General features: G+C 40.2%; 1 protein-coding gene across 1 annotated transcript in view; it reads left to right on the top strand.

Moving 5' to 3' along the window:
* The window catches only part of LOC101469035 (contactin-associated protein-like 4), a 163,359-nt gene that overhangs the window by 119,235 nt on the left and 21,210 nt on the right, over window positions 1-22,914 (top strand). Inside the window, exons 15-17 of the mRNA XM_004565554.4 lie at window positions 888-1,015; window positions 2,414-2,584; window positions 6,462-6,680. Coding sequence (XP_004565611.2) covers window positions 888-1,015; window positions 2,414-2,584; window positions 6,462-6,680 — 518 coding nt within the window. The remainder of the gene's footprint in view (window positions 1-887; window positions 1,016-2,413; window positions 2,585-6,461; window positions 6,681-22,914) is intronic.

Here is a 22,914-nt window from a genome sequence, read left to right as displayed (position 1 = left end):
TTCTAAAAGATAAAAGAAAACACTAAAGTAGGCAGGTATTTATTTCTGATCAAATTCTTGTGTTAATCCTTTCAGATTGTGGGATTCATTATTCTGAATATGACTTATTTTTGAATACACGGACAAACAGACTTTCTAGCCTCGAGTAATAAATTATTGCTCTTTACTTACCGTCCTTCATGCTGTGAACAATCCTGCTGCTTTCATCACACTTCACCTTCTACTTTCTCTCATCTCGCTGTCAAGCTTTCCAGCGCAGACACAGGCTTTACAGATGTGCTTTGCGAGTATGCCACTCATTTCCAGTCTTGGATAAAATTCTCACCTGACAGCGAGACTGTCTTGTAGATTATCTGAACATGTGTGTAAACGGACGCCGCTGCTCATTCGGCTGTCTGTCTGGAGAGCGCTTTTGGAAAAGGCTGTCACAGAAACTGGCGGAGATGGAGTGTTGAGTGTCAGGTTGGATATGATACGATCTGTCTCACTGTTAAATTGTCTTCCTGAAAATTTGTCTTGCACATAAAACAGGTTGTGGCAGATTATTACAGCAGTCTAGACTTTTTTTCAGCGGTGCCATTTGCTTGGAGATTTATGCAAGCAAATTAGCCTAATTAGCATACATGTCAAAGCAGTTAATCCCAATAAAAAGTAATTTGTCCTTTTTCATGGTTTTTCTCATCTTCTTCCCTCTCTTCTCATTTTTCTTGCTCCTACTCCAACTTCCTTTTTCATCGATTCCTCCTCTTTCCCGTTTTCCTTCCTAATCATTCTTCATGTGTTTCTTCTCACCCTTGTCTCCTGCTCTCTCAATCTCTCACCACCTTTTCCTTCTCCCTGCTTACTTTTCTTCATCTCTTCTTCCTTTCTCATCTTCCTCTTTACAGGACTGAAGACTCAGGCCTTCTGACCCATAAGGACACCCTCCCGGTTAGGTCTTTGGTGCTGGGTGACATCCAGAGGCCAGGGTCGGAGGCTGCCTACCGGGTGGGACCACTCCGTTGCCATGGAGACAGTAAGTCTCCATAACTGCTTGGTTACAGCAGACGGAAAGCTGACAAAAATCATCCTATTTATAGGTTTTATGTGACCACACATCATTATATAAATGACCACCTGGAAGGCAAAACAAAGCTCTCTATCGCTGCCTGCCAGTTGTTTTTTGGTTGTTGTTGTTGTTTTTATAACAGGTTTGTTTAGCCAAAATTCTGGATGGTTGTTAAATAATATGCACTAATGACTTGCCGTCAGTGTCCTAAATCTGCCATACCAAATGTCCACATTGCACAAGTATGCCTGTCTGCAAACTGTAGAATAGAGCAGCATTAAAGCTTAACCATTTAATCCCAGCCCATGTATTTTAATTTGTTTAAATGCTGAATTTGGGCAGTGTTTTTGGAGGTGTTAAGCATCAATATCATTGGTTTAGACGAGTTAAGTTGTGGTCATGCATTAATTTGGACTGGTTTCTGAAAAGTTAACCATCTACTTAATTGGTTTGGACAGCTTTGAACAAGTTTTAACATTATTTTCATCGGTTTGGACAGTTGGTAGGAAGGGCTTAACGATGATTTCATTGGTTTGGACAAGTTTCACTGGGATTAAACATCTATTCCAACTGGATATGTCCCATTTTAATCAAAGCCTAACCTTTGACACTGGAGAATTTCATGGTCTTCACCGTTCTGAAATGGTGACATTTTTAACCAATCACGAAAAGAAATACATAAAGCAGTCTGTTTTATTGTACACTTTGATCCTGGAAGCAGGTTACAGATATGATTTGTCTACAAGATATTTTTAAACATGATGATGCTCTGACTTGGACTTTGCTCTTTTTAGAAATCCAGAAAGTCTATTCAAACACGTTTGTTTCCCTGCTTTTTAGAGGAGGTCAGATGTTTGTGAACAGAAACAGAAGGTTGACAAGCTTGTGGCCCATTTTGGGCAGCTTGTTGGAACTTTCCCTTGAGATCTCAGTCATGTGACAGATCTATAAATTCTGGAAGTAATGCCATTTCCTTAATGTAAAAGATGCTGAGTACTAAATTAAAAAAAAAAAATAGACTAGAAGTTTTAGTATCAAGCTTAGAAAAAAGGATTATGTGTCTAATGTTTAATTAATTATGAATTAAATGGATTCATATGGGTTCAGCACCACCTCCTCCTTCTAGCTATCACTAACATAACTGTTACTAATCCATATTTCCTTTTAAGTCTTCATTCTCTGTTAACTGCTTCTCATTAAGAATAAAATACAAGGTAAATCAAAGTCAAAGTATCGCACTGACTTTGTTCTTCTTTTCATTGATTGCTGTTCCAGTCACTGTGTAAATGCTTCACAACATTGATAAATAAGTGTTATGAGCTACATTTAATGTTCATGACACAATGTTTTTATCATGCTTCTTAGAGAACTTCTGGAATGCCGCATTTTTCGACAAGGAGACGTCGTACCTGCACTTCCCCACCTTCCATGGAGAGCTGAGCGCCGACATCTCCTTCCTTTTTAAAACCACGGGCTCCTCTGGTGTGTTCCTGGAAAACCTGGGCATCAAAGACTTCATTCGCATCGAACTGAGCTGTGAGTACTGTAGGAGCTTGAGGGCACCAATTTAATGAGGATTAGAGTGATGTGTCACTAAAACCTGGAACTTAAAGTTTTAATCTGGATTTGTGTAAACCCAGAGGTTAAAGACTTTATCTGTGTCAAAACTGTCCTGTAGGCACAAATATTACCTTTTTAAAACATCACTGTATCTTCCTGTGTCTTGCACAATCTGAATGCAAACAAGCTACATTAATTTGACACAAGGATACCATTTGTAACTTTGGCAATGGTTTGCTGCAACATTACCCTCGATTCTTCCAGGACACCGTCAAACCTAGCTGCAGGAAACCGAATAATGACGATATCTGAATCATCACAATCATCATCCCAACAGTTTGGGATAAAGTCGAGTACCTGAACTCAACCTTACATGCAGGAATTTTAATTCCAAACAAAAATAAGCTAACACTTTATTTGTTTATGTTCTGCCCAACTCTGCTCAGATCAGCTGTGTTTGTGGCCCAAAGACCTGCTGCCAACAGGGACACTGCAGAGCGCCCTCTGGTGGACAAAATGTGCAGCATCAACAGTCATAGCATGGCTAAATGGTGTTTCTCTTCTTTACTTTTGAAATTTTCATTTCTAAATGCTAGCTTTCTGTGCTACCTGCAGAATCTTCTAGCAACTTAATATTTAATGAATAATCGTTTTTGAAAATATTTAATTTAATGGAGACATTTAGCCAGAGGAAGCCAGAAGAAGAGAACTGTGGCACAGTCTTTGGCATGGCTATGGACATCACTTTTTTTATTGTGCAAAAGGACAAGAATGTGATGGTAAAGTTGAAAATGCATCTACAGAAACAACTCCATTATGCTGCTAACACAGCTTTGGCGCTTTGCTAACATCTGCACAGACAGCATGCTGATGCTCAGTAGCCAAGAATACAGTGTGATGTTAAAGCTGAGTGAACTGTAGCCTGTAGGTTTATATTGTTAAATACTAATTATGAGACAATGCCACACAGCAATTAATTTGTATGCACATAATGTCTTTGATATGCTGTTTAGCAATGGTGGTGATAAATGATTGGTACCAATGTGAACCCAGTGGAAGTCAATAAGAGAATTGAACTGATAAGTTGAAATTCTTCTTTTCCCTCATCTAATGGCAACCCTGGTTTACAGAATGAGTGTACCCTAAGAGTTTAAACTAAAAAAAAGTTGAACTTTGAACTCAGAAGTGTCACTCCATGCTGGCCATCAGACAGAGTGCATGTTTAAGTCATGTGTCCATCTTCTATATACTTTCTATAGTATCATTTAGGAAATAGCAGAACTACACTCATGGATGCTCATTACTTTGCCTACAGCACTGCAGTGCAGCAAAGTGACAGGTACACATTTATGAGCCAGTTTTATAGTCACTTTAGTTTGAGGTTAGTTTGCAGTGTTATCGCTGCACTGCTTTTTGCATTTTCCTAAAAAATTGATTTAAAGGGACACATACACAGCTGAATACAGGGACACTGCTGGAGCAACAGCTTTTCTCCTCAGGGAAATCACTGTCAGCGAGGTTGTTTCAGATCTGAACAGTGTTGCTTTGTTGACAGCTGCCTCAGATCACTCTGTAACGCTGCAGCTGGGCCTGAGAACAATTTCTAAATGAAGTTACTGCAGGATATTGTTTGTTCTGTGCTCACAGAGTAATACATCTTCTCCTTCCAAACCATGAAGGATGAGAGTTTGTTACACAACTGCCATCATGTCTTTTTGTTCGAATGAACACCGCAGGAAGCTTTTTTTCTCGCGGATGTGCAAAAAGGTGCAGCACTTTAAAATGTGATTACGGTAGACTTTTCACTTCCTGCTCAGTGTTACCAAAACTGCTTCCCTGGCTTCTGTCAGAGCTTGGTGAAAGGATGATCTATACCATGACACTATAGATTTATCAGCCAGCTAGGATTTAGTTACAGCCTTTATTTCATATATCATATATACATATATATAGATCTGTGAGTTGCTTCATTGTGTGTGTGTGTGTGTGTGTGTGTGTGTGTGTGTGTGTGTGTGTGTGTGTGTGTGTGTGTGTGTTGAGGAAAAAAAACCTGAGTGTTACGCACTATGTGCTTCAGCAAACAGTGACCCTGCTCTGTAACTTTACATGGCCTCCCACTTCACATGGCTTTGACAGTTGGTATGGTTACTAAACACTCCCACTTTGCAAAAATAAAATTTACAGTTGATCAGTGGATATCTAGAAGGAAAGAAATTTCACAAAGTAACTTGCTGCAACAGTAGAATCCTGTTACAGTATAGAAAATCCTTTATTTCACAAATGGTTATGAAGACAAACTGGAGAGCAAGGTGCTTCATTTATTTTATACCTGTGGCAGTAGAATTAAAAACACCTGAATTCAAAGTCCATGATGTATAATTTATGATACTCCAAATGTGTTCGTCTGCATACGTGTTTCTGTTTGCAGGGAACAGAGTGGCACTTTCACCCACTACAAATGTGCTCCCAGGCCATCCTCCAAAACCCCATCTGTATGTTGGGGCGTGGATGACTGATGCGTCGGTCAAATGCTGATTGGTTGGCAAATGGACCGGAATAGGGAAGGGAGTGACAGCAACTTTACCAAGAATTGGAGAAACTTGAAAAATCTTGAACTTGACTTGAGAAGAAAAAGATTTAAAACAATACAGCATGAAAAGTGGAGACAAACACTCAGTTTCACTTCAGGTCTCTATATATTCTAACTTCACTGCTTCCTGCAGCTGGCTGATAGATGTACAACAGATGGTCTCTGCAGGTTGTTGGACAGACTGTGACTGAGGTGTGGCCTAATACTTTTGCCTGTATAATGTTACTGTATTGGGTGACTTTTGTTTTGTTGACCCACTCTTTGGAATATGTGAATTGGGAGCTGTCTGGGAGCCGGTCTGTGAGTCGTTTGGTACTGGGTTGCGGGAGTTGAGGCTCAGGTGTGAAATGTTTGGTTTTCAGGGTTTTTATCGGTTTTCAGCGTTATTTTGTTATCGTTTTTATTGTTAACTCTGTTTTCCTGCGTCTTTTCACGTGTGTTATGAATAAATCTTCTTTTTTCGGTACCGGTACTAGTTTTATTTTGTTGTATTTATCCGCGACACCTTAAAGGCCGGTCCGTGAAAATATTGTCGGGCATAAACCGGTCCGTGGCGCAAAAAAGGTTGGGGACCGCTACTCTAGAACATTTTTTTTTATTGAATTATTTTGTTCGTATTTAACAAAATAAAAATGCAGACATGAGTGTACACATTAGTTTCTGACTACTAGTGAAAATTGTTTTCTTTTAATTAATTCCCTCACTGAACTAACACAACCAAACCCTCAACATGTTTGTGCTCTCTGCTCATATTGCCTTCATATTAAATCATTTTTGCTCTGTAAAGAACTTATTTTAACATTGCACACAACAATAAACAAATCCTCCCTAACAAAAAAAGTAACTTCAAGGGTCAAATTACATTATATTTCTTCACATCAATATACGGGCTGAAAGTAGAGGTGATGTGGGCCCTAAGTGGCCCCCAGGGCGCGAGTTTGAGACCCCCGCTATAGAGAGTTGCACAATGAAATACACAGATTTTAGTTTGTTAGTATTTACTAAAAGCTTCTTAAATAATATGAGGTTGTTTCTAATGAATTGTTGTTTTTTTTATTTTAAAAGGAGGACCCTCTTAAAGCTTAAGGTCATTTACACAGAATACTAAAAGACTCTTATCACAAAATAATCTGTCTAAATTTTAACAGCCTATGAGTTTTGTGATTTAATTTATATAATGATCCATATAATCATTATTAAAAAGCGTTCTATTAATCAGTTAATGAAATCACGCTGTTTTCCTGTCCCTTGCTACTTTTTCAGCCTCCACTCAGGTGGTTTTCTCCTTTGATGTTGGTAACGGCCCACTGGAGGTTCGTGTGGAGTCAAGCGTCCCGCTGAATGACAACCGGTGGCATCGGGTCCGAGCAGAACGGAACGTGAAGGAGGCATCGCTTCGACTGGATGAACTTCCTGTCGCCACGCAGGAGGCGCCAACTGACGGACACTTCCACCTGCAGCTCAACAGCCAGCTGTTCATAGGTGAGGATGACATGGATGCATTTGCGCACAGTTTTTGTTTGTTAATAGTAGCACTGCTGGTTTTGGTGTCTTTTTTTTTTTTTATGTCTCTTTTGTTTAAAGAATTCTCTGTCTCAATATATTCCCCTGCACTTCTTTAGAATATAATATACGTAGTCTATATCTCAGACAATATCTTCTTTGTTCTCCGGGGAACAGTAGTTCAGCTCAGTGTTTCTGTACTGCTCCTTCTAAAGTCTGCTTTTAGCTTTTAGTCCTTTTCTTTCCTCCGTGTCCCCGTAGTATAACTCTGTGCCTCCCACTTAAGTTCACATCAGATGTCACTGTATGAATTGTTGTACTGTGCAGGGCTATTTCTGGTTCCCAAAGGCTTTGGTTTAGAACATTTCATTCTCACGGTAGCTTGTATAGCCATCTGTGCCAGGAAGTAGAGTTACCTCAACTTTTAGCTTTATTTTAAATGTTTGGAACCCGTAGGTTACAGTTGGCATTGCAGAGACGGAAAAAGTAAATTATGGAAAAAATACGGACTCGTATTTGCATGTGTAGCATTAAATAGTCAGCTGTTGAGTTTTAATTCATTCTTGAGTGCCTTTGTGTTCTTGTTGCTGTTGTGTTTTTGTTCTCGCTATAGTTTGCTAAATTCAGGCACACGTTTTCTGGATTTATTTGTTGGTTCATCCTCCACAAATTTAACCTTAATGAACAATAAAAATTTGTGTTCAGCACATTAAGCCGAACACTAATTAGTAATGCATGTTAGGATTTTTGTTGTGTTTTGCAGAATGGTTGGTGTGTGTCCTTCCGACGTTTAGGCCAGGTGCAGGATAATAGATACAGTGCACAGACCATTTTATTGGAGTGTTTAGCTGGCAAATATCCAATGTAACAAAGAAGTTCTATTGTTTACGAGGAAAAAACCCCACACAGAATTAAATTGTGCTGATATATATATATATATATATATTCTTTCAAACATCCCTGAAGATTAATTATTAATAAAAAACAATTCTGTTGGTTTTGTCGAGCCATTTTTCACAGACACCAAAATGCCCAGCTGCTGTTAGGAACCAGAGAGTTTTATTGTGTTAGTTTGTTGATACCTCGTATAAACAGTGCAGTTGCTCCTGTAGAGGACCGGCTCTCAAACAGACGGCGAATAGATCCACTCAGGGGGTCCTGATTACCTTTAGAAAATTTATATAATAAAACTAAGTTAAAGGAATATGAATGAACCAAAAACAAGAGCTTTTTTTTCAACCAGTATCTGGATTCTTAACAATTTAAAAAATCATGGCGCTTTTTTTTCACACACACTTCTTCATTGACTGATTATTGTCATCTATCTCACATCCACACCACAAATTTAGAAGCACCAGTTAACCTTACGTGCAAACTTGGAGAAACCCCTCACAGGTGCAAGCAGTAGATGCCAACTCCAGAGAGAGAGGGCCAAGGAAAGATGCTGACTACTGCACCATCAGAGCCTATACGAGCCTTGTTTTTTTGGCTTCTAAGCTAACGTTGGGTGGAAAAATACATTTTAAAGATTAGTAGTCCATTTTTTTTTTTTTTACTACTGTCTGTATAAATCCTGTTGCCTGATCATTTCTAAAAAGGTGGGAGAGACTTGGTGGGAGAGAGTGTTTTTAGAGGCTCCTAGAAAGCTAATGCTTGTTTTTGACCCTAAAGTGTGTTTCACAAGTGCAGCCTATCAGCTCCACTGCAGGATGTCTATGAAAGCCAAAATCCAGCCAACACTCGGGACCAGTTGAGAGATTAAGTAGAGGTTTTACAGTCTTTTTTTGATTTGCGCTCTAGCAGTTGAGCTCAGTTGAGATCTAGAAGATAATTTTGACTAAAGTTGCTCTTTTCAACTTCTTGGTGCTAGGTCAAATAAACTGTGAGTGAGATTTTTTTTTAAAAATAAAATTTAAAAAGTATAAGAGAAGCAAATCTTTTTTTCTTTTTTCTGATTATTTTCTCCTAATTTTGCGAGAAATCCTCCTAGACTTGGATTCAAAGGCAGGCCCCACATCTGGTTTCCTCTTTCAGAGTCATACTTTAAAGGAAAAGAAATCATCTACAACAGAGTGCTAAACTGTTCTTGGCCAGATGCCACCAGCTCTTCAGCATTATTGAATATGAAAGTGCTGAGGCAATGGTTCTGACCACTGAACAATAATCACAATAAATAAGCATGCAGTAGGGAGTTGTGATTATTTATATATATATACACACACACATACATAGCCCATGGTGTGATTTCTTGCAGCAATAAATAAACTGCAAAGAACTCTAAACCTCTAAGTTATTAATTTCGCAGTTATCTTATTAACCAGCTACAAACTTCATCAATGCCGCAGCCCTATTCAAGGTTCCTTATTTGTCACATGCATAGTTATATAAGTATAACACACAGTGAAATGTAACCTGACATGCTCCTCAACATGTGCAAAAATGGGGGGGGGTAGAGGAAGAACATTATATGTATATATATAGTATATACATTAGGTGAATGTGCAGTAGTAGCAGCAAGCAGGTGAATTCTGTACATTAATAGGAATAGGCAATCTGACTATTTTACAGAATAGAAAAATAGAATAGAATAGAAAATTTAACTTACAGCCAGTACAATTGTACAATTCAAGTCTTATCATTCTGTAAATATTTAGTCTTTCACTTCTTACCAGTAATCACACTGAAGGGAAAACAAGCCAACAAACTCTGAAATTGTCTGATGGTCACAAGAACAGACAAATCAAGGAGAATATAGATTGGCTGCATGTGTTTTAACCAATAGGCTCTTTGTAAATTAACTGCACCTCACCTACAAAGCAGAGCAGGCAGAGAAAAATATCTGCTGTCAGTTTGCTGCTTCCTATATAGCAGCTGTTAAATAAGATAAGATAAGATAAGATAAGATAAGATAGCCTCTTAAAGTGCTATAAAGTCTGTGATCTCTCTTTACGAATGGTCATGGTCAGTTTCACATGAATTCTCCTCAAATCAGCATCTCTTTATGGCTGTATATAAATCACCTGACCCAACCTGTCCCTCTCAAACAACGTAACTCAACCAAAGACATTAATAGAGGAAATAATTACAAAGACATCAGGTTTCGGTGTCTAACCCCCTCACCCTTCAAACAGTCATGGCGGAAGGTTGCTCTTTCCTGAGTGTGGTTCTGATAGAGGTCACTTCCTGTTAAAATGGAGTTCTTTATCCCCACATTCACAAAGTGCTTGCTTGATCAAGCTGTGCTGTCTTTTTCTTAAAATATAAAGAACATCAAGATTACTTTTGCAATAAACTGACAGTAAATTTAAAAAAAAACAGGTGGTTCATACTGTAGCTTTTCTTTAAACTGCAAGCAGTTATACTCTACTGATTATACTGATAGTTTATGTCAGTAATTAAAAAAGCAGCAGTTGACATCAATTGATACCTGGATGGATACTAGCTACATTACCTGGTTTGTTGTTGGTTCTCTTTTTGTTTCTATGTTGTATTTTATTGGCTTTATTTGTGAATTAATGTTTTAAATATTAGCAATGATGTTGTTGAGCAGAAGACTCAAAATTTGGCACCAAAGTAAATAAACTGATTAATGACTTGTAATTGTTGTAATTTATTTATTCATTTACGCTGCTTTTGAAGGGCAAACACATTTTGCTTATCATCAGTGACAGGGTCTTAGATATGCACACCTTTTCCAGCAGTTTATTTATGAGAGATTTTTCTTCACGTGTTTTTTTTGTTTTGTTTTGTTTTGTTTTTTTTCACAAACCTCAATTTTTTTGAAGACGGCAGCATTGCTCCCTTACTTGGATGGATCTACATTTTTGGCGCAGGTTTTACAAATGCCTTACCTGCCACAGCCCTCCCATTTATCCGGGCCTGGGACCAGCAGTAGGAGTAAAATGGCTTGAGACCCCCCCAAATCACATTTTGAGTAATATTTAAATGAATGCCTCGTGGCTGTTGTGGGGCTATTTGGCATCAGCTTAATAACACGTGCGTCCAGTTTGATTTTCTATGAAACAGCTCAGTTGGTTATTAGCCATACTACCAGCAAGGCCTCAAGGATCACGCCTAGATATGTCTAAAAATTTTGGTCTGGATACAGATCCCTCAATAAATTGTTCAATTTTGTTGGGGGTTTTTTCCCAGTAAAATTTCGGTTTATTTACATGTGCCCCTTTCTTTTTTCCTATCACCATCATCAGATCAAAACTGTAGCTATATTGTCCGGTTCTTTGGTTTATTAGTAAATATATGCTAAAATGGATAAATAAAACTAATGACATTCCCATCAACCCTAGCTGTACTTTGAATTTTGTGCAAATTTGCATGCTAATAAACTACGATTAAGATGCTGAACATTAGTTGCTAAACATCAGCACGGCAAGCTGATGTCAGCATTTCTCTCACCACCACGGTGCCTAAATACATCCTCCACACAGCTCCCAGCATGGCTGTAATCTCATATCTTGTTTTTTATTAAGCCCTCCCTGACAGCTGGATGGCTCCTTACTTCTACCTCTCATCCCCCCAGTTTGTACCAAACCATCTCACTTTAAAAGTTAAAAATATCAAACCTCTATAGGGTAATATGTCATCCAACACGTTTCTTAAAAGATATCATTCAGCTATATTACACTCATAATAATCCCCACAATTATTAATAAGATTTTAAGTGTAAAACGTATATATGAAATGTAACCCTTTTAGTGTCTTGGCAAGGGGGGTGACTTTAAAGCAGTGTTCAGATTTCTCTCTACATCGTCAGTATCTCACCGCGTCCCTCCTTGTTCACATAGTATGAAAAGCTGAATATTAAGTTATTTGCATTCACAAGCCTCAGCATGGGCGTGATTACATTTTCAATCCATTTTACCCCATGAATTGTATTTGTAAGACTCCATTTGTAAGGCAAAACTGTTCTATTGTGTAAATTACAAGCTCCTGTGTTGGTTTGTATAAATTCACAAGCCATATTTCAATGTATGCTGTACTTATGTGCCATAATCCTGCCTTGCTTTATAAGGCAGCGGATTCCATTGTCTTGATTAATAAGCCGTGTTATTGCCTTGCATGGATTTATAATCCCCAGCATGCTGTTTGCGTTGGAGGTGCTAAAAATCCACACACAGCAATTTAAAGTGAGCTCGGCAATTAGCTCAGCAGAAATCACTTCCTTTGTGAAGGTTAGAAGCAGTTGTTTTGTTTGGTTTGGATAGCTGAGCCTTTGTATATTTGTGCAGCATCACTATCCACCAACTGATGCACAGTTTATTCCTCCATGCTGGGATGTGTAGATGAGACTCCATCCTCTACAAGGATTTTCAGGATTCCTTTGATCTTCCCTTCATATCCCTCGAAATGCAGCTGCATTGGCACTAGATTGTCCTATTATAGACAGTGCGGTGTGCACGGTATCCTGTCAAGTCAAGGTTGTTATTTTTCTTCGAATCCTCTTTGAAGCGCAGCTTAGTGGGGGGGGGGGGGGTTTCGGTGCTGTGTTGATCTAATTTAATTACATTGATTATGAAAAGTTATATGCTTTTTACGAGGCATATTCAACCTGCATGTTAAACCAGTGATGACAAAATACTTTTTTTTTTTTAACTTATCATTGTTCACTAGACTGTTCATATCCTGTTCATCAGAGTTCACATTACAAATGTTATACACAAAACAACAATTTGTAAACTGTAATTCCAGCAGAGGAATGGACAATTTGAGGTTAATTCAAAGTGTTGAACTGGCATTGCATAACATTTTACTGGTCCAAAGACATGCTGATGTAGGTGGAAGTCATCATTAGGCTGAAAAAAAAATGAGGGATAGCAAAAGTTTTATCAGAGGTCAGCTGATCACTGCATACATTCCTAAAATGAATGAATGCAATGACTAGCACAAGAACACCAAAAGGCCTGAAAGACTTATGTGGATGATCAAAGAATTATTTCCATTGTTTCCATTTCCATCTAGCTAGGTTAAAAACACTCATTAGAAGGATAGACTTATCTTTGTTAAGTTCAGGAGATGCCCTCATGAATGATGATGATGAGGCTAAGGATACAAAAAAAGTATGGGCAAAGAGAGAAAAGCTCATGAGCCAAAGCATACCACATCATCTGTCAAACATGATGGAGCCAGTGTTATGGCCAGTGGAACCGGTCAACAACTGCTTATTAATGACTTCTTGAGTGAATTCTGAAGTGGAGAGCTTTTCTGTTTTCTGAATATACCGTCAAAGAGACAAAACGGTAATTTGTTTAATTATTCTGCTCAGTATTTTCTCCCTGTCTATGTTCCATCCTTCCTCTCTCATTTGTTTTACTTGAATTCAGAATTTATTTCTTTTTTGCAGGATAAACGGAGAGAAATCATAGCCTCCAGTTGCAGTTTGCACTGTGTTTTTCACACTTTAACCATTGCTCAGCAAGAGTCAAGTCTTTGCACACGAGTCAACATCTTCCTTGCAAACCATCACAGCAACCCGCTAAAGCAATCACAAGGAGGTTTTCAGTCCAGCACTGTGTACCATTCGGTGCCCAGTTTCACATAGCAACTGCCAGAAACCACTTAGCAACCAATCAGGGATTGAACCATTCTTCCCTAGCAACCCGTAGCTATCAGAAGGCCGCAAACAGGTTCCTAGGCATGTGTGATTATTGCCTAACTTCCAGTGTTTTTTTTAATTCTACCATTTTTGCTGCTTTTATATGCCTCTGTGTTCTATTCAGTAAAGATTATAAAATATTCTTACCCTCCAGCTTGCTCACACAGTTATTGAGTAAAAATGATCTTGCCAAAATTTCGAGATGTGGCAATGATTATTTTGTGAATCAGTGTTTATCAGTGATGGTACAAAGTAAATACTTGCTCAAACATCTGAAAGTTTCTTCTCAGTAATGAGTAAATTGAGAAACTGTTGTATAAGGAACAGTTAATGAGTGAAGAAAGGAATAAACAGGCTAACAAAACTGTATGTTTCCTTTTTTATAATTGCAACTTTACAGACTCTTAACTGTAGGGGTGGAATAGACATCAAATGTAAAGTGTTTAGGCTGAACATATATATAAATTGCCATGTTATCTATATGCTCTTTTCATGTGTGCAGCATAAGCAGCCCACAAAGCACATATAGTGTTTGATGATTGTTTTGTTCGCCATCGCTCAAGCGGTGCAGGTCAGCTCATCCTACAGCATACTGTTTTTGGTTGTTTGTTTTTAATCTGTGTTTTCAGAAAATATCCTGGTTTCATATTGAGATTTTAAGTCTTTTCTCAGAGCTGTGCTGTGCTTTTGCTCCTTCTTAGTTTAACTTTTCTTTTTCCTGCGTTTTGCTTGTTGAGCTCGATGTTCAGGCTTGAACACGCATCGGCTTTGATCTCCATTTCACTAATTAATTTCTATTCACGCTCATGTCGTCTCACGTGTCCAGTAATACACAGGATCCAGACGTATAGTAGACACTGAAAATGTCTTGTTAGAGCTGATGCATTTTTGATGGATATGAGGCTGAAATTCTCTTGAAGGTCTTACTCGTAGCTCTGCTCCTTTGGTCAGAGGTGGAGTTTATCTGCATTTCAATTCTTTGATGTATGCTTTGATCCCCACATCACAAATCCCTCATTATGCTGTTTTAAGTGTTTTCTTTAAGCAGCGTTTCCATTTGATGTGAAGACTCTGTAATCCTTGTTGGAGCTGAAGTTGTACGGCAGGATGTTTGTTGAAAACCCTCACCGCTCTGATAGCCTCCCTGGTAGGAGGGTTTGTTCTTTAATAACCTCTCCTTGCTGCTGTTTTATTGCTTTGATCACAGGTGGTGGTCCTCAGGGATGCTTTTTTGCTCACTGCTACAGTCACCTCTTTCACTCTCACACACTGCCATTTAAAAATTTCCTGCGCTACTAAAGCTTTTCTTTTGGCTGCCAAACAGAAGCGGAGTAAGATATTTCCGACATCTGGGGTTTTTGACGTGACAAAGATGAGTGGAGCACTTAAAGCTTGGATAGACGTGAAAAATATCCTGTTTAAATGTTCGTCCTGAAATATGAGCGTCTGTGTCGAAAGATGTCGGTTTCCTCGAAAAAATATGCATAAAACTCAAGAACAGCAGATAATGGTGACTGAAAATGCACTTTTGGGAGAAACATCAAGTCAGCAGATTTCTGATTTGGTTGCGTGGAAGCTAATGATTGTAATTGTATAATTCTGATAAAAGTTTTCTTTCACTTACTGGATAAATATTTGAATGTATCTGAATTTAATAAAAATGCACTTTAAAATATATTATTCTATTTTGCCAGCTTTCTGTGTCTTCATCTCTTCAAAAAAGCAAAGGACTGAAGGTCATTGGTAATACTAGGAGCCATAGGAAACCTCTTAAGGGGACAAAATATAGAATTCCTGATAAATGAAGCTGAAATAATTAAAACTGGTGGTCATAACTACAAAAGACATAAAAAACATAAAATTCTTAACTGTGTGAATATCTCCCAGGGCTCAAATTAGTGTTTGGTAAAAATGACTTTTATGTGTGCTGGGTGTTCTTCCTGGAACCTTTAGAAACTTTATTTAAAGTGGCCAAACTTGCTTCCTGTTGGGTATTTGAAATCACGGTTGTATAATAGGCCAGCTGTGAGCTGTAGTTTTAATATCAGAGTCACAGCGTGAGATTGTGTTAGTTATTTTAGTTCTTTTATATTGGGTTGTTGTTGTTGTTGAAGGCCAGTTTAAGATGACTACATAGGTTTTGTTTTTTTTAAACTGTGCTTTCTGACTCTCAGAATGCAAATCTACAACTTTTAAGAAATCTTCTTAATAGCTAAACCTTTACATGACTGAATGGAAATTTTATAAAAAATGGTGTAATAAGTAATATGATTCTTAATCTTCTTAATCTCAGCATGGCCTGAGATTAAGAATCATACTGATTAAGAATGTCAGCATGAGCCTAAACTCCCAGTTTTTACATGTGAAACTCTTGACTGAAGAAAATGTAAAAACGTTTGTCTTTTGTCAGGATGTCCAGAAGGCATATTTAAACACGTGACAGCAATAACTGTCACAATTTTGTATGTGTACGCCTGTGTTTAATAAGTGCAGAGTAAAATGTTCCAATACATTTACAGCTGGAGATTTGTGGGTCGGGACACATTTGCAGTTAAAGAAAGGTGTTTGCATATTGTATTAATTTGAATCACTATGCAGAAAACTGTGGTACAATAGCTGTGATTATAACACTGATTAAAATGTGATTACACTGTAAGTCTGACCGCTGCAGGGTTGCATTGTTATGCAAGTGAAGGCGTCCAAGTGTCTAACCTCTCTGAGTGATTATTTAAAGAGTAACAGTTGAAAGGATGACAGGATGACTGGATTGTAGACATTTGAATCATGAACAATGACTTCCAGGAGAGTCTGTGAGGATTCAAATGACTATTATGTTGTGTCAGAAGCAAGTTTCATATTATGCGGTGCTTTGCTGGTTTAATCATTTATGGGAGTTGTATCAGAGCAAAGACGGAAGGCCTAGACAAGACTCTAACAGAGATCAGTGACTTGTTGGTGTGCAAAGCTGCTGCTGAACAACAGGACATTGTCTCCTTCTAACTTTGACTGCAAAGAGCTGCTGAGTTAGTGCCTCGAGCGAGGTAATAGATCGACTCTGATCTATGTAGAAAAAGAGGGGTTGTCTTATTTGAACTATGTGAAGAATCGGTGACCGTGTAAGATCTCAGAGAGAGTGTGTAACAATGAAAACAAGGTTTAAACTTCCACTAAAGAGAGCATGCAGAATGCCCTGTTAGACAGGCAGACAGATGGATGATAAAAGTTACGTCCCCCAAACTGTTTCCCACCTACAGTTTGTTGCTTCATTGCTGTTTTATCGTTGAGTCATTTCATAAAAACTTTTGACAGTTTGGAGCTTCCGAGGAAGCACAGGCGACATGTGTATCTGCTGTAGTCGACAGGAGAAGCTGTCAATGTAAATGACCCAGATTATTTGTTTATTTGATATTTTTCAAACAGTTAAATCCCTGAACGAATTATACCTTATAATATAGATTAGACTCTTATTTTGAAATTCGGAACGGGCAACTTCCGGGAAGGAAGATCGTACCGCAACTGCTTGCCGCAGAAAGGATTAAATGAGAAGGTTATCGTTTTCCATCCATCTTAAATTTAGCATCTAGCTGGAAGGCGAACAGGTATGTTTGTGTGTTGTACTTGTTGTTTACATTTCGGACAATTTGTAAATGTATTACTTGATTGTTAATAAGTTTATGAGCGATCTAGCAGGCTGATGCTAGCACCTCCTGTGCCTTTTCTGTGAATTGATTAGCATAACAGAAACGTGGTTATATCAAGTGAATGTTTGTTTTATGTTATGGTTACAGCTCTTACGATGTGTCTATGGCAATTTGTGAATAAATGGGTTGGAATACCCCACCATGGTCCATCCGTAATGATCATTGAGTGCATCGTCTGAATAAAGTCCGGCTGGAATGCTACAGTAAGAGCTGATCCCCCGCATCATCCTGCTGCCATCCTGCACCACGGAACCACGAGGACGAGTCACGGAGCTGTGTTGCTATTCGTCTGGGATTGACAAGACATTTCACGGAGCAACTCAGTGCCATTCTATGGGTCTTCTAGACAGAGACTTTATAATCATCATGCAGCTGGCTTAATGGTTTGATGTGACGGTCAGAAAAGGTATGGAACATTTCATTCTAATCGACAAGGAAAGGACATTCATTCTCATCAGTGGTGGTTAAAGGGAGAGAGAAGGTCGTCAACTACTGTGGACATCTGCTGCATTAAGACACGACGGACATGAAGTAATAACAAGTGAAGTAATTTTGTTTATTGGTATTTACCACCACTACTGTATATTTATCATTCTTTCTACTGACTCAAAAGGGGGTGAAAGAGGGGCATTTAGTTCAATTTGTAACTGTACAATAGTAATGGTGTATTGATCTGTGTTTAGCATAAGAGGTTTACTTTACCACATCAGTTTGCAACAGCTAGCAGGTTGCATTCATTATTTTATACATTTCTTCTCAATGTTGTGTTGGTTATCCGCTTCTATTTCAACTTGGTTTAAAGTGCAAAGATTCTCCTCCCTTCTGTTAATGCAGCCTGTAAGTTATAGTAACCACAAGCAGCTCATTAACTAAAGCCTGCAAATTAGATAAGTAAATAACATAAACACGAAGGAAATGGACACTCCCTCCTCACAAACAGAACTAGAGCATCAGATAGTCGACCTGCAGAATAAAATCAAAGGGCTTAAAGCGTCTCTTGAAGACACATCAGAAACTACGGAAATAGAACTTTTGGAGAAGGAAATTCAACGCAGAGAAGAAACGTTGAACAACTTACAAGGTGAGCTTAAGGAAGGCCTCCGACGTTCCACTCGAACAAAATTTCCAACTCCAAAGGCGCTCGAAATGCAACAGGAGGAAGCAAGAAAAAGGGAAAGAAAGTTCATCTCAACGTACGAAAGATGGAAGATTCGAGCCCGAGAGTCAAGAGAGCAGCTCAAGTCAGACATTAGTAAAGGCGAGCTGGCATCTTTGATGGATTCTTTGGAGAAAGAGAAAGAAACTGTGTTAAACACTTACCTTGAAATACGAAGTCACATTACACCTTCTCCAGAATTAAGACGTCACGTTGACAGTTGTGAGGCAGTTACAGCCGAAATTATGAAAGTTACCTACGAGAGAATGTCAGATCTCGATGGTGATTATGATGCAGAACAAGTACATTGCCGTCTCAGGGAGCTGCTTAAGAACAGCTACGCACGCTCCATCTATGGATCCACTGCATCTAGAGTGACAAAGTCAATCCGTAGTCACAAAGGCACTACTCTAACACTCAAACAGGCGGATGCAGCAGCAGAGCTAGCTGCTAAGGAAGTCGAATTTGAAGGGTTGCTGGAAGAAGAGAGACAAATGGAGAAGATAGAGGAACAGCACAGAAAAATGGAAGTAGAAAAGCGCAGACTTGAACGCCTCCAAGCAGAAAAGAATTTGAGGGCCGCTCGGGCCAAACTGCAAGTCTACAGCCAGGTAGCCTCGCAGGAAGGCAGTCTCCATTCCTCTAATAGTTCAGTGGGAAACCATCATGTTCCCCCTGCTATCAACCCTCCAACTCCCACCGTCACAGCATCGCCACCCGACCTAAACGTGTCATCCCTTGCCCAAGCCCTACAAGACAGTATGGCTCTAAATAGACTTCCAGTTCCAGAGCCGTCTGTATTTAGTGGGGACCCCATTCAGTTCATCGAGTGGAAAACTTCATTCATGTCACTTATTGACAAAAAGGCCATCTCCCCAGCAGACAAACTTTATTACTTGAGGAAGTATGTAGGCGGCCCAGCTCGTAAAACATTAGAAGGAACTTTCTATAGGAATGACAGCGACGCTTATAAGGATGCGTGGAACAAACTGGATAACAGATATGGCCAAACCTTTATTATACAGAAAGCCTTCAGAGATAAGCTCACAGATTGGCCAAAGATCCAACCAAGAGATGCAGAAGGATTAAGAGACTTCTCAGATTTCTTAAACGCTTGCCAAGATGCAATGACACATGTGAAGAGCCTCGAAATACTGAACGACTGTGAAGAGAATAAGAAGCTAATCCTTAAACTACCAGAGTGGATAGCATCTCACTGGAACAGGAAGGTTACTGAAGCCTTAAAGGGCAATAAGGAATTCCCCAGTTTTAAGGACTTCGCCGCATTTATGGCGACAGAGGCAGAGATTGCTTGCAATCCAATCACCTCAGCTTATGCCCTCCGCAGCTCTGAGTCGAGCACTGCAAAACAAGGCAGCAGAGACCCTAAGAGGAACAAGGCAAGCGTTCTAAACACACAGACTGAGGCTGACACCGAGAGGCTCAAGCCAGTTAAAGGAAAGGAAAGGTCTCCTTGTGCCTTCTGTCAAAATAATCAACACAGACTACATGGATGTCCCAAGTTTATTGCTAAAACTCTGGAGGAGCGTCGAGATTTTGTCAGAGAACATAAGCTCTGCTATGGCTGCACCAAACCTGGACATAGTGCAAAAGACTGTCGACATCGACACTCATGCAACACGTGCAAGGGTAAACATCCCACTTGTTTACACGATGACAACTATTTAAAGAAGGAAAGAGTTCTGCCACAGGAAACCACTATCCTGAGCAATGCCGGCCAAACGGAGGCTGCTGCAACTTCAATGTCAGTGATTACTGGACAGCCAACTAACACATCAATGATTGTGCCTGTGTGGGTGTCAAAAAAGGATACAGGAACTGAGAAACTGGTTTACGCCTTGCTAGACACGCAAAGCGACACGACGTTTGTTGAGCAGGAACTGAGTGATGTATTAAAGGCAGATTCCTGTCCAGTTAAGCTGAAGTTAACTACTATGATTGGACGCGACGTGATCGTAAAGAGCCAAAGAGTCTCAGGGCTTTGTGTTCGGGGTTATCGCTCTTCCCTCCTCATCGACCTTCCTCCTGCTTATACCAAGGATTGCATACCAGTAAACAGAGCCCATATCCCAACATGCGAGACAGCTAAAAGGTGGAATCATCTCTCCAAGGTCATAGAAGAGATTCCACCTCTACAGGACTGTGAGGTTGGTTTATTGATAGGCTATAACTGCGCACGAGCAATGGCACCAAGAGACGTCATAACGGGAGGAGACGATGAGCCTTATGCAATTCGTACCGACTTAGGATGGAGCATAGTTGGTGGTACGTCGACATGCCCCGACACCTCAAGTACGGCGGGACAGTGCTTCCGAGTTGCAGTCAGGGAGCTCCCACCAGTCACTCCGGCAGATGCCATTCGCATTCTAGAGTCTGACTTTAAGGATGCTAAGGAAGACGGCAAACCAGTGTCTCAGGAGGACATCCTGTTCCTGGACAAACTCAAGAACCACATCGAAAAGAACAGTCTAGGTCACTACGAGATGCCGTTGCCCTTTAAGGAGAGACCTACCTTACCTGACAACAAACAGCTTGCAGTCATACGTCTGAGCCATCTAAAGAGGAAGCTGTTAAAGGATGAAGGGTACAAAGAACAGTATATCAAGTTCATGGAGGAGGTCATAGAAAGGGGTGATGCAGAGGAAGTCCACGATGATGGGAAAGAGGGCGAAAAATGGTACATACCTCATCACGGTGTATTCCACGACAAGAAGCCAGGCAAACTGCGCGTGGTGTTCGACTGCTCTGCCAAGTACCAGGGAACCAGTTTGAATGATCATCTGCTCACTGGACCTGACCTGATGAACAATCTCAACGGTGTACTTCTTCGCTTCCGGTTGCACTCCACTGCATTGATGTGCGACATAGAGAAAATGTTTCACCAATTTCATGTGAAGAAGTCAGACCAGGATTACCTGCGCTTCCTTTGGTGGAAGAAAGGAGATCTCGGTGCACAGCCCCAAGAATACCGTATGAGGGTGCATATCTTTGGCGCAGCGTCATCGCCTGGCTGTGCAAACTACGGATTGAAGCATTTGGCTACAGAAAATAAAGACCGGTACCCATTAGGCTCTCAGTTCATTCTGAGAAATTTCTATGTCGACGATGGAGTCACAAGTACAGACAGCTCAGAGAAGGCTATCAAGTTAGCAGAAGAAGCCAGAAAACTTTGTGCCCTGGGTGGTCTTAGGCTCCACAAGTTTGTGTCCAATGACAAAGCTGTCCTGGTAAGCATACCAGCAACTGAACGTGCATCAGACATTAAAGACCTCAACCTTGCCTTTGATAACTTACCTTCAGAGAGAGCGTTGGGTATCCAATGGCACGTCGAATCAGACTGCCTGAAGATCAGCACCAACCTTAAGGAACAGCCTGCAACACGTCGAGGCATATTGTCCATTGTTGCATCCCTGTACGATCCCTTGGGTCTCATAGCCCCCTTTTTGCTCATTGGAAAGGAAGTGCTGCAGCAGATGTGCTGCCATGGAACAGGTTGGGATGACCCTCTAACCAACGAACTTCGTCCACGGTGGGAGAAATGGAAAAACGACCTCAACAACTTGGAGAGGATAAATATACCCCGAAGTTATGCCCCGGCAGATTTCGGAAGGGTTATTAAACGTGAGTTACATCACTTCTCCGACGCAAGCACTACTGGCTATGGACAGTGTTCATATCTGAGGCTTAGCAATGAAGAAGGAGACATCCACTGTGCTTTAGTCATGGCCAAATCTCGCGTCGCCCCAACAAAGGTCACCACGATCCCAAGATTAGAGTTGACGGCTGCAGTCATCTCTGTGAAAACCAGCAATGTTTTGAAGGAAGAACTTGGATATGCGGACATTGAAGAGCATTTTTGGACCGATTCCAAGGTTGTATTAGGGTACATCAATAATGAGGCTCGACGTTTTCATACATTCGTAGCCAACCGTATCCAGAAGATACATCTCTACACGAATCAAAGGCAATGGAGATACGTCCCTACTGACCAGAATCCTGCGGATCGTGCTTCTAGAGGTTGTTTTGTCCATGAGCTAATATCATCGGACTGGTTTACCGGCCCTGCATTTCTATGGGAAAAGGGAGTTGACCTCTCAGAAGAGGTGGCTCCGGAACTGTCAGTCGGAGATCCAGAAGTTAAGGAAACACGGACTCTAAACACGGAAACTGTAGAACAAGATTCTCTTACTTATCGGCTGGCAAAGTTCTCATCCTGGACTCGTGCCATCTGTGCAGTGGCTCGCATTCTTCGAAGGATCAACAAGGATAAGTCAATCGGCCTCTCTACAGTGCAGGAAAGAGAAGAAGCCGAGCGCCTCATCATCAAAGATCTGCAGAGACAAACATATTCGGAGGAAGTGCGGCTACTGAAGAAAGGTTGTCAGCTGCCACCTCATAACAAGCTACATCACCTCAACCCCTTCTTGGACAACAATGGTGTGATTAAGGTGGGAGGTCGACTCCGTGATTCAAACCTTCCTCTCTCAGTTAAACACCCTACCATCATTCCAAAGGAACATCATGTTACAAGGATGATCATAGCATACTGTCATGAAGAAGTCAAACATCAAGGCAAGGGGATGACTCTCAGTGCAATTAGGACAAGAGGTTACTGGATACCAGGAATTGGCAGGACGGTTGCATCCTATCTTCGCCGATGTGTAGTTTGTCGGAAGCTTCGGAGACGGACAGAAGAACAGAAAATGGCCGATCTCCCTCCAGAGC

The sequence above is a fragment of the Maylandia zebra genome, linkage group LG18 (assembly GCF_041146795.1).
Source record: "Maylandia zebra isolate NMK-2024a linkage group LG18, Mzebra_GT3a, whole genome shotgun sequence".
NCBI classification, from domain to species: Eukaryota; Metazoa; Chordata; class Actinopteri; order Cichliformes; family Cichlidae; genus Maylandia; species Maylandia zebra.
The sequence above is the reverse complement of the archived record's forward strand: the minus strand, read 5'-3'. Positions and strand labels throughout refer to the sequence as shown.